Source organism: Scardinius erythrophthalmus, assembly GCF_964197995.2.
Source record: "Scardinius erythrophthalmus genome assembly, chromosome: 10".
NCBI lineage: Eukaryota > Metazoa > Chordata > Actinopteri > Cypriniformes > Leuciscidae > Scardinius > Scardinius erythrophthalmus.
In genome coordinates, this window is record NC_138230.1 from 42,334,373 (window position 1) to 42,351,246 (window position 16,874).

At 37.9% G+C, this 16,874-nt stretch overlaps 1 protein-coding gene across 1 annotated transcript; it reads left to right on the forward strand.

Moving 5' to 3' along the window:
• Positions 1-348: 348 nt before the first annotated feature.
• wasf2 (WASP family member 2) lies at positions 349-16,139 on the forward strand. Its single transcript, XM_081377145.1, has 9 exons — positions 349-495; positions 2,311-2,469; positions 2,551-2,685; positions 4,450-4,603; positions 8,283-8,400; positions 8,500-8,624; positions 8,704-8,871; positions 11,254-11,717; positions 15,183-16,139. Exons 2-9 carry the CDS (start codon positions 2,337-2,339, stop codon positions 15,338-15,340), a joined length of 1,455 nt encoding a protein of 484 aa, XP_081233271.1. The 5' UTR covers positions 349-495; positions 2,311-2,336; the 3' UTR covers positions 15,341-16,139.
• The last annotated feature ends 735 nt before the right edge of the window (positions 16,140-16,874 follow it).

The following is a 16,874-nucleotide window of genomic DNA, read 5'->3' on the forward strand; positions in this document are numbered from 1 at the left end:
TTTATTATGAAATAAACTATACGCAATAAAAAAGGTCATCAGAGTCTCTTTTTTCCGTGAGCATGAAATCCTGTGATAAAAAAAAAAAAAAACTTGCATTACATGTGTGTGGGGTTCTCTGAATTTCGCCATGTTTCGGATTTGTTCGGACTGGCCCGACGTTCAGGAATTAGCCCTCCCTTCAAAACAGATGTTTTCAACCCGCTAGGGTGGAGTTGCGCTTTCAAGATTCCAGTTTCCATGTACGCCCCTTTTTCTTTGAGTGACAGACTCGTCAGCCAATCGAATGTTTGGATTCACACCCACCGTCCAATGAAAAGTTACCAAATGCGGGACTGAACTGTCGCTGCCGTACAGCTCTTGTTACATTACTTGTAGACATTTTGTCGGCTCAGAAAATTATGGACGGCATGAAACTCAGGGAATGGAACTGCTGAGGTAGTTGAAAAGCCAGAAGACGTCGGCATTTAAGGCCGAATCTATACATACATCCAGGTAAGACTGTGAAGTACCTAATAAGTATGAAAGAGTTGGCGAGTTGACAGTTTCGGCAGCTAACGCTAATCACTTCCTGTTCTACACTGACGCTTCAGGGAGTTTAGGCCTCAGCTACTAGCTTTTGAAGCTTTTTAAACATTCGTGACAAATAACCCGGTGTCATTTTGATATCACCATAGCTTTTACTTCTGAGCTAGAAATCAGTTTAATGGGAACAGCCTTGATTTGATTTGATTTGATCTTATCTTTTTTCCCCCCATAAACAAAGTTAGGCTGGTAAAGTTATGTTGTGAGCCTCCACTCCCTCCCAATGTAGGAAGTCTGATGGGTGAACATTTGTTCCTTCACGCCCAGACATAAAATTCTGGTAGGAGTCAGGAATTAATGATTTAAATTCATTGTGTAAAAATAAATCCAATTTTTAATGTGTGTTATATTTAACACTCTCAAAACAAGTGATGTCTGGTCTAGCCTAGGAAAATTGACATCTTTATTCAACAGCAAAAACAAATTATTTCGTTTTTCATTATAAAAAATATACATTACCAAATAAGCCTTTGCTTAACTATGCCTACTCTTTATACATGTTTATCTAAAAGTAAACTTTTCACTTTTCCCAATGGATTTGATTCATACGAGATAAACAAAAAGTTACATACGACATTTTCGTAAATGCACATGCATATTTGGGTCGTTTTTACATTATTTATATGTGCTTTCCAGCATACTTTATGATCTATTATAACACCCAGAAATGTATTTTCATGCACTCTTTCTGTTTCCTCATTATTAATCCTAATTTTAGCTTTGTTATTAATTTGCCGGTTACTAAATATTATGAACTTTGTTTTAGTTAAATTCAATGACAATCTATTATCATCAAACCACTTTTTAAGACTATTAGCTTTATTTCCACTGTATTCAGAAGCTGTTCCAAAATTTTTCAGCAAACAGAACTATTTTTTATATTTTAGACACTTAACAAATATAATTTATATGCAGTTCAAACAGTTTTCTATCATCAAGGTAACTTCTAAACCAAGAGAAGGCTTTTCCTCTTATACTATATCTCTTTAGTTTCATCATTAATAAGCCATGATCAATGGTGTCAAAAGGTTTTCCTTTTCCTTTTCTTTTTTAATCTAAGAAAAACCCCACAATATATTCATTATTATCCCTTTCTCAGTGGAAATCTCTTCTACCAGTTCCATCACTGGCATTGTGGTTTCTGGAGGATCATGTGACACTGAAGACTGGAGTAATGGCTGATGAAAATTCAGCTTTGCATCAGAGAAATAAATTCTATTTTTTAGAATTATAGAAACATTATAAATAGTAATGTTTCCAAACTTTTGACTTTCAAGCATTTTTTTAAATATATTTTTTTTAAAGAAAAACTTTATTAAAAATAACTTTAATGCATTTCCTTAGGTGTTCTTGACAATGTCAAAAATGGTGTAGTATTTACTAATAACATTTATTAGTATTGTATATTCTAATATATACTCATAATTTAGTGTAGCATGTACTATTGCTACATTAAAAAAGACCCAAAGACAAGAAGTGTTAAAGGGTAGTTGCTTGCTGGTGTTGAACGGCAGAAAGTAGACTATAAGTTGTGTCTTAGCAGAAGAAACACAGCAGCAGTTTTGGTTCTGCTTTAAGCACATATAAGGCTGTGAGTGTGTGTGTGTTGGATATGTATGCTCTGAATAGATAAAGAGCAGCAGTTATAAGGGAGTGTGTTATAGATGCAGCTAATGACTGAATTTGTAATGCACTGTGTATGTGAATTGTATTTCTGTCTAAAAGAGGAAGGTGACTGATAAGCTCCCATCATGCCTTTGGTGACGCGAAACATCGAGCCACGGCACCTCTGTCGCCAGTCACTGCCAAATACGATCAAGAGTGAACTGGAGTGTGTGACCAACATCACACTCGCCAACATCATTCGCCAGCTTGGATCACTTAGTAAGTGTTAGAGTAATGGGGTGTTTACTGAAGAAAATCAGTTTTGTGTGTTTCTGCTTTTAACGTGTCGTTTAAACATAGGTAAGTATGCAGAGGACGTGTTCGGCGAACTGTTTATTCAAGCCAGCTCGTTTGCTGACCGGGTCAATACGCTGGGAGAGAGAGTGGACAAGCTGCAGGTCAAAGTCACCCAGCTGGACCCTAAAGAGGAGGAAGGTAAGAAACAGACTGGGTTATATTCAAGGCATTTCATTCTTTTATGAGTCATATGTATATGCGCTAATGAGTCATAATGTAGATTTTGAACCACGTTGGTTGTTGCAGAAAACAGAATTCATATTCAACTATTTTATTTTGTTCTTTTATATTATTATTTTGTTGTTTTATTTTTTTAAGGAACTTTGTACTCTAACTTTGTTCAGCTATTATTTATTTTTGCTTTTTCTGCACATCCATCTATTTTTAGTTGTTTTACTCTTACAAAAAGGTACGAAATTTGGTTTTTACAAATCAGTTTACAGTGTGTATGATATATGTCATACATAAAGGGCATTAGTATCTATAGCTGTATCTGAATTTACTGTTTTTTGCACATACACTTACATTCATTGCATTGATGTTCTGTATAAATAGAACATTAATGCCTCTGACGCACATGTTGTCTTATGCACTTAAGCATCATGTCGAGAGCAGAGGCTAAATGAGTGGTTTTCACCCATTCTTTCCCCATCTACTCCACTAATATCACTAGGCATCGTAGTCATTACTATGGCAACACAAATTTGATGTCACTTGCAAAATGACTTGTCATAAAATAGGATCTATGTGCAGTGTGAACTGTCCACACCAAGGCCGATATATAATAACAAGAAAGGTCTAAAAAACAATATGGTTGGAATCACTTTCAGAATGATTTTTTTTTTCTGATGATGCGCGATAAAAACAATGACAGCCAATCAGAATCCACCAGCCTTTAAAGAGCTTGAGGATTTAAAGCAACAGACGACGAAATTGCAGTGTGCTTAGAATAAACCGAACGATCACATCCGCTGGTGTGGATGGACGCTAATATAGTTACCTTTTATTAGGGCTGACTTCTAATAGTCGAGGATTCGACGATTCGATTCGGAGAGGTCTGATTCGACTATGAACCTCATAGTCGAATACATGGGCGTCAGTTTGGTTTGAAATGTGCTGGGGACAGAGACGCATTCGCATTTTCAGAAGGGCTGGGTACCATTTTTATTTTATTTTTTCAGGTCATGTTTTGAAAGACGATGTCCTGTAGCTTACTAATGTAAATAAACAAAAATGTATTCAAAAATCTGCTTCACGTTTTCAGCAGGGCTGCGGAGCGGCTGTGAGTTGACTCCACACGGTTCTCATGTGCGTTAAAAAGCTTTACGTGGTTTAATGTACCTAAACAATGATTACCAAATTCCCCTCTCATGTTGCTCCACATAACCACTTAAAATGATAAAAAAAAATCGAACCCAGAGTCCAATTATTATGGACGTTATCTGATATTAAGCGTTTCTGCTTCACATTTTCAGCAGGGCTGCGGAGCGGCTGTGGGTTGACTCCACGCGGTTCTCATGGGCGTGGAAAAGCTTTACGTGATTTAATGTACCTAAACAACCATCACCAAATTTCTCTCTCATATTGCTCCTCATGTTTATGAAATGTTATGATATATGTGTGATATATATGTGTTTTTTAGCTCTTTTGTTTGAAATGGAAAAAAACTAGCTGCTATCTAAAAAAAAAAAAGAAAAAAAAAAAGGTTCGACTATCAGTCGACTACGGCAAAATCTAACGAATCAGATTCGACTATGAAAATCCTTAGTCGAAAACAGCCCTACCTTTTATATCTTTCTTGGTGTGAACGGGCCTTTAGTTTGTGGTTTTCGTTTCTTTTTGTGGTTTTAGTTTGTGTTTCTCTGTTTCCCTTTCTCCTATTTTTTTTCTTTCTTGTTCCAGTTTCTCTTCAGGCAATCACCAGCCGCAAAGCCTTCCACTCCAATTCCATCATGGATCAGCAGCTCTTCATTAGGTTATCATTACCACAACCTATCCATGAGACCTATCTGACCTGCAACGAGCCGCCCCCCCTCAACAACCTGAGCTCTTACAGGTATACACATTAACACACTTACCTCATCTGACCACCGTTTACCATCCAAATAAAGGCAGAATGACCTATTATGTTTATTTACATCTTCAACTTCCTTTAATGTGTAATGTGGTGAGTGTAACCGAGATAATGGTGTACCAACTGCCACAAAGAAGCCCCAAAGATGTTCAAGCAGTAGCAGCACCATTGCTCTGAATGTACTGGCCGAAGGAGGCGTAAAAAAAAAAAAAATGAAGTGACGTGCTGATGAAGTCAAAAAGTTCAGTGTTTATTCCAAAAAGTGAAAAACAAAGATTTTCCAATAGAGTGCAAATGGTATTTACAGTGAAAATCCAAAGGAAACAAAAATAAAATAAACTGTTCAAAGTTAACTGCAAACAAACTTTTGGCTACGCCAATAAATTGACTCAAAAACCGCTATACGAGCGCCTTACAACACTGAGAGGCCCTCTTAAAAAGGATAAGCTTGGACTTGGACTAAACCATTTAGTAATTAAAGGTAATAAATTAAATTTAAGAAAGACAAAAAAAAAATAGATTTAACAGTAACAAAGACATAAACTGTTAGAATACCGGTAATACAAAAATATACAAACATTGGAAACAAAACAAACTCAATTAATTATTAATGTTTAGCAATGTTTAACTAAGAATCAAACAGAGCACCAATCTCCCCCTCAGACATGAGAACAATTAACTGTGCCTTCTATTGGCGGGAAATAGATATTTAAAAATGGTGGCAGTTACTGTGACCGGGTTTTGTCTGTTTGGTATGGGAGAATGTTCCAGTACGTAAGTATGAGAATTTATATTATGCAAGTGGATAATTGAAAACAATAAACATTTAACATGGTAACCGGTCTTGTTTGAGTTCTTAATACAATTCATAAATCAACATAGTGAAATGAATGACTCAGTAAATGTTAAACTAAAGAAAAAGGACACGGTGAGGACAGGAACAACACTTAACCCTTTCGCACGCACGATCACACCGGTGTGATTAGAACGGTCAGTGCATCACGTGATCAGCTGTTAAATTCAGATGTGCTTTCAAGACAGGCGCACTCAGAGCTGTTATATATCACAACTTTTCAGTGTTTTCAACCACATACTGTTTATTTTGGGTTTCAGACAGGGGCGGTTTCTTCATTAGGGCGATTGGGCGACGCACCACCAAAGTGTGAAAGGGACTTTTTCAATCACATTCACAATCTCATTAAGCCACAGAGTTACGCTAGCCGTCACTGTTCTGCCTCTGGATATAGTCCAATCAGCGTCATGTCACGTTCTGTGGAGTACCGCCTCTTTTTTTGGGCGATTTCACTCTGGCTGAGAATCGCCCAGAGTGTTCCCATAGACTTACATTCAAAGATGTTTTTTTTTTCGAACTCTATAAGTTCCGGGAGGGCTCGCACTAACATGCTTGCGTCATCATATGCATCCTTAACTTGTGCAGCCATTGGTGGGAACAAACATAAACTATTAAAAATCTTTAAGATTAAGTGACAAATAATATTTGAAAACAATTTTGAATTTGAACAACAAGAAAAAAATTAAATACTACTTTAATATCTTTATCAAATGTGATTAAAAAAATTTAAATAAAAAAGAGAACGAGAGCGAGAGAGACTGTTGGGACATCTTGAGGCCAGTTGAACTTGAACAACGTCATGGCGAACGCAGTTAATTCTATCGTGTCATTAAATTTTTGATCACTTTGCTACTTTGAAAGAGAGAAGAGCAAAATTTCAGTATAAGTAAGCAGTGTATTAAGCGAGTAATGTGATGTAAGCAGTGTAATAATAGTGAGTAGTGTAAATAGTGAGTAATGTGCAGGGTTTGTACGGGTGCTTGAATTTTGATGTTTAAGGTTTGAAAAGTGCTTAAATTTTGGATAAAATGCTTGAAAATGTAACTATATTTCTTTCACAATAAATATTTATCTGACGGAATAGTTCGTTTATTAAATGGAGAAATAAAATGTAGCCCTTCAGATTCAGAGCGATTTGCGCTACGCTGGCCAGAGCAAATAGCGTAAATAGTGAGTTATGTGATTTCAGTTGTTTCTTATTAAATTGAAATTGGAGTTAACGTTTTTGGAAATTCGCATGCTGGCTGGGCTTTGTTTGAATTGATTTTGACTTGCTGCTGAATTGTTAACACTCATACAGAAACAAACAAGGAGATTTATTGTAAGAGTCACTTTATTATTCATTAATATTAAAGTAGTGAAGTTGCCTTGACATGCTTAAAGGAGAACTCAATTTTAACATTGAGCCATTGTAATCGATTGTCGAGTTCACGCGCATGATCATAGGTAACTAAACCTATGCGCGTGAACTCGGCAATCGATTACTATGGACTTCGACCGATAACAGGATGTAAATACAGGTATGAGCGCTGGCTGAATTATTATCATTTTTATAAAAATCTTTCACATCTACTGCAGTCAGATTCACCCGTGTTCACTCTGAAGGAATCACTCACATTTTCTGGGCACTTGTAATGACACATCAAGGATGTTAAGAGGCTAAAAGCAGGTTTAGTACTTGCCCCATTGAAGTCAACAGGGTGCAAATTTTAAAAAGAGGATAACACGGTGTAGGCAACACCGATTTTTGACGTTGTTCTCTGTATTGACAGCACTCTAAATGTACAAAAAAAATTAGCTCAATGTTAAAATTGACCGGAGTTCTCCTTTAAGCTGTTAATTTATCCATTGCATGGGTGGACCTTATCCTTATCAATCATCCAAACATTTGCCCCCCCTGAGAGATTTTGCAGGAGCCGCCACTGGTTTTAGACATATAAATTCACATAAGTACTAAACAAAACAATACATTTAGAGTTTGTAAAATACACACTGATGTCTATGGAAGAGGCAATAATAATCCTTTCCATTACGTTTTATTCATATCAGATTCATTGTGTAAGTAACTTTAAAGTTTACTCTATTCTTCTCCCAGTTCACCAGCCACTTACTTTTATGTATTTCGGGAGAAGTGGATGAATTCACATGTTGTAAATCCAACAGATCCGATTCTCTGAACTCCGTCTGCGGCACAAACTCACATGGCGGCGCATATAGCTCAACTAACGCGATTGTTATAAAGGTTATGTTTGTATGAAAAGTGTATGTATGCATATTATGTTCTCAGTCCAGTGTCATAATAAAAGTCCTTTCACAAAATAAGAGTCTCTAGTCACTGTGACATTGAGTATGAAAAAGCTCTGCACAAAGTCCCTCCAGCGTGAGTTATTCTCTATATCAGTGTCACTGTTTCTGACTCCATTGTAGTCTTGAGTTTTCTTCCAGAAACGAACACAATATTCCTCATTTAAATAATTCCTGTCTAAGGCACATGCAAAATAAAGGGGTTAGGGAGTTAGTTATTAGTGTGTCGAAACTGGCGGTTATGGTAAGGGGCGGGACATTTCCCAAACGCGCTCAAATCACTTAACCAATCATAACACACTGATCCAGCCGACCAATCAGAGCACATTGTGCTTTTCAGAATGAGGGGCTTTATAGGTGTTTTTTTTTTTTAAACATTCAAGCATGAAAACAAAATTAAGGGCAAAGTAGGTCCTCTTTAACTTTTTTTTTTTTACCAATTCATGTTTTTTATAGCTTGTTTTTTAAGTGTTCAACATGATTAAAGTGCTTTCTGTTTTCCAGGGATGATGGTAAGGAGGCTCTGAAGTTCTACACTGATCCGTCTTATTTCTTTGACCTTTGGAAAGAGAAAATGCTTCAAGATACCAAGGACATTATGAAAGAGAAACGCAAGCACAAGGTGAGTGATGCAAGTACACCTACCTTAAAATACCTTTCAGAACGCACAAGCTTCTTCAACGTGTTTGTGTTATTGTGTTTCTGTGTTTATCGAGAGCAGAAGAAGAAAGACGACAACCCTAACCGAAGGAACTTTAACCCGCGAAAAATCAAAACCCGAAAAGATGAATGGGAACGCCGGAAAATGGGGGAGGAGTTCGTTGTCCCCAAACACGATGCCATGGGGTAATAAAAACAACATGCACAGGATACTACTGATATCTATGTGCATTTAATAATATTTTTATGTGTGTGTCTTTAACAGTAACTCCACAGAAGGGTTGAACGGCAGTATTGGCTCTGGTGAAGATGGTTTTAATCACTCTGATGGGTATTTGGACCAAAGCACTAACTCCTACAGCTATGATCCCGCCTCTCCTCTCCCACCTCCAATGCAAGAGGACTTCCCACCACCACCACCTCCAGACGTGCCGTGAGTGTCTTAAAATAGCCTATGATTTCCCTGTTGTTGAGTATCAAATCCAGGTCCATTTCTGAGCTTGTTCTAACTAATCAATCAAAACTAACTTTAGCTGGACAAAAACATTTATTCTAGAGCTGCTGTAAAGCCAAAACTATCTCTGTTACTTTCATTTCCTATTATCACTGTAAAGCTGCTTTGAAACAATCTATATTGTTAAAAGCGCTATAGACCTTATGCGGCAGAGAAACAAGTGCGCAGCCATCTTTAGAATATTGTCTTTGAACTTCCGTTTTTTGCGGTAGCTCTGACTTATTAGCTGGTGAAGTGGATTTACTTATTGTAGAGTTAACGAAAGTTATCACGAGTATTGTCATTTTTAAAGCAGATGTCTTAACAAATGTCGTTTTAAAGATTTTAAAGGGGTCATGACATTTTGTTTTTTTCTTTTCTTTTATTGTGTTCCCTTAGGTGCAATTATAGTATTACTATAGTTTTTTGGACAAAAAACGTTTAAAATTTAGTGATTCATGACCTTTTTCCACTCTGTTTCTCATGCTCTGATTCAAACAGTCTGTTTTGTGGGTGTTTCCCCTTTAAGAGTTCAGTGTTAACACCCACTGTTATGATTGGATAACGTCAGTGCCTATGCATCAATTGTTAACGCCCCCTTTTCAAAACGTGCGGATTTTGCGGAGCTGTGTTTACCGTTACCATAGTAACGGGTGATGCGTGCGAGGCGATGGCGATTGCAATGATGTTTGAGTCAGAATCAGAGGAAATGAACCATCAACACAACTAAGAATGCATCTGCCCGTCCACATAGAAAGTGTGAAACTATTTTGTCAGTTTAACAGCCTACATCTTTTAATAGCCTACGGGGTGGGAACATGACGGTCATAAAACAATAAGTAGGCTAAAAAACACAGTGATTATTCATAATGAATTAAACTGCAATTAACGTTTTAAAAAAGTTTTAAGTTTTAAATAGCCTACATTACTTACAGTTTGCGTCGTCGTTGTTGATCCCAGAATAGTCCACACGGCCTTATCTTGTACAAAAGTTTTCTGGCAAAGCCAGCATCAAACTGCGATTGTTCTCAACTGTCACTCATCCTTGAAATGTGGAGAACACACGCTTAAATTAACACTGCCGTGACTGGGACGTCCGCGAAAAATAAACTGCATCCATCTTCCCCTGACGTCGGGATCTTTCAGCAGCGTATATTATTCAAACATGTTGTTTGTCCACAGCCAGGAACAGCACATCTGCGTGTCGTGACATCGCAATCTTCTTGTAAACAGACCCACTCGCTGCACGTCGACTGAACATGTGAAGCGCGTGACAGATGCGATGATGAAATGAGGCCTAGTTATCTTGCGCTTGAAGCGTAGTTGTCTACGCTGGAAGCGGTCATATGCAAACGACTGCTACGTCACTTCGTTCCGTGACGTCACTTCATACCATGGATCCAGAACGAGCTGTATTTAGAGCTTGATTAAATAAATGATTCGTTTATAATGGGGAGGACGTCTTAAGCTATGAAACTTGCAAGACGTTTAAATGGTACAAAGACCTCTTATATGCCAAAAGATCAAGGCAAATTTGGTTCCTCATGTCATGACCCCTTTAAAACGGGCAGTTCATTCACAAATGACCCTGGACCACAAAACCAGTCACATGGGTAAATTTTTGGAAATTGAGATCATATGAAAGCTGAATAAATAAGCTTTCCATTAATGTGTGGTTTGTTAGGATAGGACAAAATTTGGCCGAGATACAACTATTGAAAATCTGGAATCTGAGGATGCAAAAAAATCGAAACATTGAGAAAATCTCCTTTAAAGTTGTCCTTTAATGTTGGCGATTGTGCTGCATTCACTCACAGAAATAGATGTTTTTTATATTTACAGTATGAAGTTTACTAAATATCTTCATGGAACATGATCTTTACTTAATATCCTAATGATTTTTGGCATAAAAGAAAAATCGATAATTTTGACCCATGCATTGTATTGTTGGCTATTGCCACAAATATACCCGTGCGACATATGACTGGATTTGTGATCTAAGCTCGCTGTGGAAATACAAACTGGAAGACGAAAGACAATAAGGTCTATATTGGCAACGTGCAGTATCACAGACCAAAACAATAACAAACATTCCAGCCTGGAAATGCACTTTTTTTAAAGTAAAATAACTGGCTGTACTAGGAGTGTTTTTCAGAGAAACGAGTATGTGAACTTAGCATGCTTCCTCAATATATGCTTTAGTAGAGTGAAAAAGTTACATACAGCACTTTTAATTTCCGATTATCACTGTAAAGCTTCTTCAGAACAATCTATTTTGAGAAAAAGCGCTATATAAATGACTTAACTTGACTTCTCTTCCAGGTATAACGAATCTGGTGGTGCGCCTCCAAAGCGTGGCAGTCTTTTAAGCCCCAGTCATCCTCCTCCAGCTCCACCATCGATGCCTTCTTCTCCAGGCCGTCCAACTGTGGCTCCACCTCTGGCACCTCCACCACCTCCACCTTCCGGTGGCATGATCCCACCTCCACCACCGCTAGGTTTTGATTCGCCCCCGTCTCCTCCCCCATTCTCCAGCAATTCTGCTTCTATCCCACCTCCACCACCCATGGATTCCTGTATTCCAGCTCCAGCTCCTCCTCCTCCACCCATGGGTGGTGGTGGACCACCTCCTCCTCCCCCTCCCCCTCCTCCTCCAGGCCCTCCTCCACCCTCCGCTCCTGCTCCTCCTCCTTCAGGAGGCGTTCATGCTCCCGCCGCTCCCAAAGCCCAGCCTCCTCCAGCCCAGGGTGATGTTCGCAGTGACCTTCTTTCAGCCATCCGTCAAGGTAACATAATTAGACTCATATACATACTTTTTAAAAGCTTAATTTAGTCAGATTAAACAAGAATTAAAATTTCGCTTCAAGGTGTGTCACATTTACCGTTACCAAAGACTAGACTCGTTACACAAGACTCATCCCTTGTATTGTTTAGTTTTGGGAAAACTGCAATGCTCAATATGAAAAAATATATATTGTTTTCTGTCATAATTCGAGCATGTAGGATCAAAATTTATAGCGGCTTTCGCACCGGAGGAACCTTTTCATTGTTCAGTTTTTTTTTTTCTCAGTTTATTTAGATAGGGACAGATACAAATAACATAGATAAGCTTAACAGTCATCCAATGTATGTATCATAGTGTTTTTAGCTAAAGCTAATTCCCGACACTCGGGATAGTTCCTATAGTTCCGACTATAGGTACTCCAATAGTTCCGACACTCGGGATAGTTCCACAATAGTTCCTAGAACTATTGGCAGAAGTACCCGGATTTTGGCGTGTTCGCACCACAGGAAATAGGAATGATTTTAGTTCTAGGAACTCCTTTTGAAGGATTGATAATTAAGCTCCTGCTTCAGAGTCCAAGTCTAAACCAGCACTATAGGAACTATCCGTGATGTTCGAGTACGCCGATTGGCCGAACGCACGCAAAACACCAGTACCCGCCATTCAAAAATAAGCTGTGGAACATGAGATGGACCTCTAAACCTTTACGCTAAGGAGAAAATCCAACGCAACTTTGAGGGGACCAAGCAAAACATGATTATGTATTTATTTCTGCTCAGCTAGCAACACTAGACATCAACCACATGGCATACGCTTGTAACTTTTCATTACTGTCTACTTTCTATGTATGATCTAATAACGTATTAGACAGGACTGTTAGACAGATTGTAAAATAATGAACATGGAGAATGCGAGCACTGTTAGCTCAGGCTCTGGCATTCTCAGCGCCGTCAAAATAAAAGTCACAACAAGAAGCGTGGCTTACGTCACTTCAGAGTTCCTACTGGCGGTGCGAATGCAACCAGGAAAACGTTCCTATGGGAACCATTAGTTCTCGGGAAAAGCCCCTTATGAGACCGTTGTTGTCAGATTTCATCGGTGATTTCAAATATGAAATTTAATCGTAAGCTTGGGTTTAGGGGTGTGCGATATGACGATTTTTGATCGTGGACGATTAAAATGTCTCCACGATCTGCTTTTGAAGAAATATCGTAGAATCGTGCATTATATCTTTTCTGGCGCCTCTGTCCCAACATACTGAACAACGCGACGTATATTCACAGAAAACGTTAACGCAGCGGAACAGGAGACGGCAGTTCACAAAAGTTCATAATTTGCATGTGCTTTAATGCCTTGTCGGTTAAACATTTAATTCGCGTGCTGATGCGCTGTTCTAACGTGTGCGTTCCTCAGCGCGTACATGTGAAGCTCACATGCACTTAAAGCCTGTCTACCAGCGCCTGGATACTGGACTAAGTTATCTTTCGAGTCTTATTGTGCTTATACTGTTAAATACACACAAGGTTTACATAAAGTCGGTTATGTCTAAAGTGAAAGCAAACTTGAGAAAATTGAGAGAAAAACTGCTTGTCAAATGCGTGTATATTAGACGCGTCGCGCGCAACTCTTTTAAAGAGACAGTATAGTAAACACGCTGCCGCTTGTCCTTAAAGGGATAGTTCACCCAAAAATAAAAATCTATCATAATTTACGCACTCCAATGTTGTTCCAAACCTGTATTAATTTCCTTCTAATATTTCTAATATTTTTCTAATATTAATATTTTGAAGAATGTGGCTATCCAAACTGTAGCTGGTCCCCATTGACTTCCATAGGAGAAAAATATATATATGGTAGTCACCGGGGTACATCAACTGTTTGGTTACCCACATTCTTCCAAATAACTTTTATTTTCAACAGAAGAAAGAAACTTATTCGAGTTTAAAACAACTTGAGAGAGTAAATTATGATAATTTGAATTTTTAGGAGAACTATCCCTTTAATGTTAATAAAACAGAATGCAAAGAGAAAATCACTCACTGCTCTTGACTGATAACTTTAATAGTAGCTTTAATACGTATCAATGTATAATTTATACAGTGAAGTCTGTTTTTTTTTCATTTGTTCATTTAATTACTTCAATGCTACTGTTAAATACACCTACTGTAGCTGAAAACATAAAGCACTGTTTTGCCTATTTAATTTGTATATTAAGTTGTGTATATGTAATGTGTATCTTTAATCTTAATATATAATAACAAAGAAAATAATGACAAATATTTTTATCTTTGCCCCTGTCTGCCATTTTTTTATTTTTTTTACCTAAGGCTTTGTTTTTAAAATATGGACATTAGTTTGGCTGTAATGCTCAGTCACAAAATAGTAAAACCAACATAAAAAGAATCGTGATAAAATCGTTAATCGTGATTTTCCTGAAAAAAATCGTGATATGATATTTTTGCCATATCGCCCACCCCTACTTGGGTTGGAGAATCTGATGTTTCCCCATTCGAAGAGATAGGAGCTGCACTTGCATGACTGAGAGGCGTTTCAAAGATGGCCGCCGAGCGAAATGACTACAGGGATTTTGCCGTTACTCAGCAAAAATTTTCAGGCGAAATTCCAATATAAATCCACTCTATCCTTGAGGGTGAAAAAGTTCCATGCAGATTTTGCTTATGTTCAAGTTGTCATGTGAATTCATTGCGCATTTGAAATTGTATCACTACTGTTTTTGCGAAGTCGGACTAATAGATCTAGATGATGCACGTCTTCACCCGGCATGCATACACATTAATCAGACTAATTGTCCTTGGGATTGTGTGCACACTCATAGAGGTGACGCACGTCGTGTATTTAATCCTATAAATATTTGATTGCGCTTTGTGCCACGTATACTTCGATAGACAGATGAAGACTGTAATTCAACTACGCAAAAAAAATTGCAGCTTGATTATAACTGAGTGTGACTGTAAATTAGTTTGAGCACATCTATTTCAGGTGATCCAATCTCTAGTGGTTAAACTTTAACTTTGCCAATTTATCTTAAATTTAGTTCAGTTTAGCTAAATCTTGTCACTGGAGGTCATTAAGGTGCACTTGAGAGCTTTATTTGGGGTTGTCATATCATCTAAAACAGATGTTGAGGAGAAAGCAAGTCTTTTAAATCATTTCTACTCTGGGTCAAAGTTTACAGACCAAAATATATGTTTATGTACAGGATAACAGTGTGGTTAATTGTCAGCATTTAACAGCCTTTACTTTACCAAACATGGAGGAAAGTGTGTATATAGCATTGCTGTGTTATGATCATATTGCATGTGATTGGCTCCTCATTGAATTATCATTATAGAGGAACACACATTTATTTGATTGCTCTTATGAGACCGTCATCATATATCTATTTAACATATTGTAATGTTTCTTAAAATGTGACTGAGCTTGATGACATTGTGTGTGTGTGTAGGATTTAACCTGCGTAAAGTGGAGGAACAGCAAGAGCTGGAGAAGAGAGGTCGCACAGATAATGATGTCGCGGCGATCCTGTCCCGCCGCATTGCCGTGGAGTGCAGCGACTCCGAGGACGATTCATCCGAGTTTGATGATGATGACTGGTCTGACTAAAGCTATCGTCCTGCCCTTCATCACCTGTGCTATGACATTAAGATCATTCCTTTTAGACTTCACACTTCTCATATTACCTGTTTACCTGCAGTGAGGCCAAAAGCAAATAAGGGAAGAGGGCCAAAAAGTGTGTGTGTGTGTGTGTGTGTGTGTGTGTGTGTGTGTGTGTGTGTGTGTGTGTCCAGAGGGTTGAGTCTAATCTAAATGAGAGAGTGAATTATTTAGTTGATAAGCCTCCTCCTTTTTCAGAGCGGCTGTGCCTCTGTATAATGTGGCCAAAGGTAAACCGAGTGTGTGTGTACTTGTGTGTATGTGCTTCTATATTTTCTTCTCTATGCATCAGTATCATTTCTGTTCAAATCTCACAATTTAACATTACTCTGTATAAACTAATCAACTAAAGCCTTCCTTGCAACTAAGACAAGACACACTTTTTTAACGCAGTTAATGCAGATATTTAAAATAATAAGATGTGTGTCTATGATAGTTTTTGCACCTTGTAGGATGAAATAACCTTTTATTCTAGTGCAACTCATATTCATGACCAAAAGTCGTTGTCTGTTTAAACGGCACCCGGCTGTGTCTACGGTTTTACACAGCGCTCAGGTCTGACTGATGTAGTTTTCTTTTCTCTGTTCAGCCCAAGTACCTGCTTCATAATGCCTTTTGTTTTAATGCCAAAGTTTTAGAAATTATGCAAGATTTTGAAATCAAAGAAAAAAATTTTTTTTTTATTTGATGTATGTGGGATAATTACGAGAATTTTCTATCAGCAATTGAAATAAAATCTTAAATATAATGTTGTGTCCTGCTGCTGTTACAGTCATTTGTTCTGTGTGCATAGCTGAACTGTTTCTACAAGTTTGAGCTTGTGTGTGCAGGGGCTTCAGAGAGAAACTACATGCCATTCATGCTGCTTTATTTGGGGTAAACATTGAATCCACACACGGGTGCTCTACAGCTTTATGAATGTTTTGGTAATTCATAGAAAACTGAAGAATGCGACAGTCAAGCCTGTAATATGACTTGGGGCTCATTTATAATATGTTGCATAGAAACCATCCAACGTTTAATCTTACGATCATTTCTCAAGTGTGTGTAAGTGAGATTCAGAGAACGAACATACGTCCGTCTCTCTTCCAGACGAGAAATGTATTTAAACAGAGGAGGAACAGAAGTATTTGATTTTAAAAGTACGTAAATATCAAAGGTAAAAAGCAAATGTGAATGCATTGTTTTATTGTTGCATTGTTGTGTGTAATACTTACAGTACCTTATGCCTCTGATTCTATGCCTGCCTACCCTCATATATAACATTTATTTCTAGAACACAGTTCCAGTAGGATTGAATGTGAGATTGATTAAGTGCACTCAATAACGTCCACAATGGTTTCGGACACCCAAAAAATGGCTGTTCCCTCAAATAGTGGACAATGAAAAAACAAGTAATAAAAACTCTTGAGTGTTTTAGCGCAATTTTCTCACGTCATGGGATCACAACACTAAGAGATAGTAAATCTTTTCCTGGATTTTT

Coding starts and splice junctions, on each gene's coding strand:
- wasf2 (XM_081377145.1), top strand. CDS start 2,337: ATGCCTTTGGTGACGCGAAACATCGAGCCACGGCACCTCTGTCGCCAG. Junction 2,686..4,449: donor GGACCCTAAAGAGGAGGAAG/GTAAGAAACAGA, acceptor TTCTTGTTCCAG/TTTCTCTTCAGGCAATCACC. Junction 4,604..8,282: donor AACAACCTGAGCTCTTACAG/GTATACACATTA, acceptor TCTGTTTTCCAG/GGATGATGGTAAGGAGGCTC.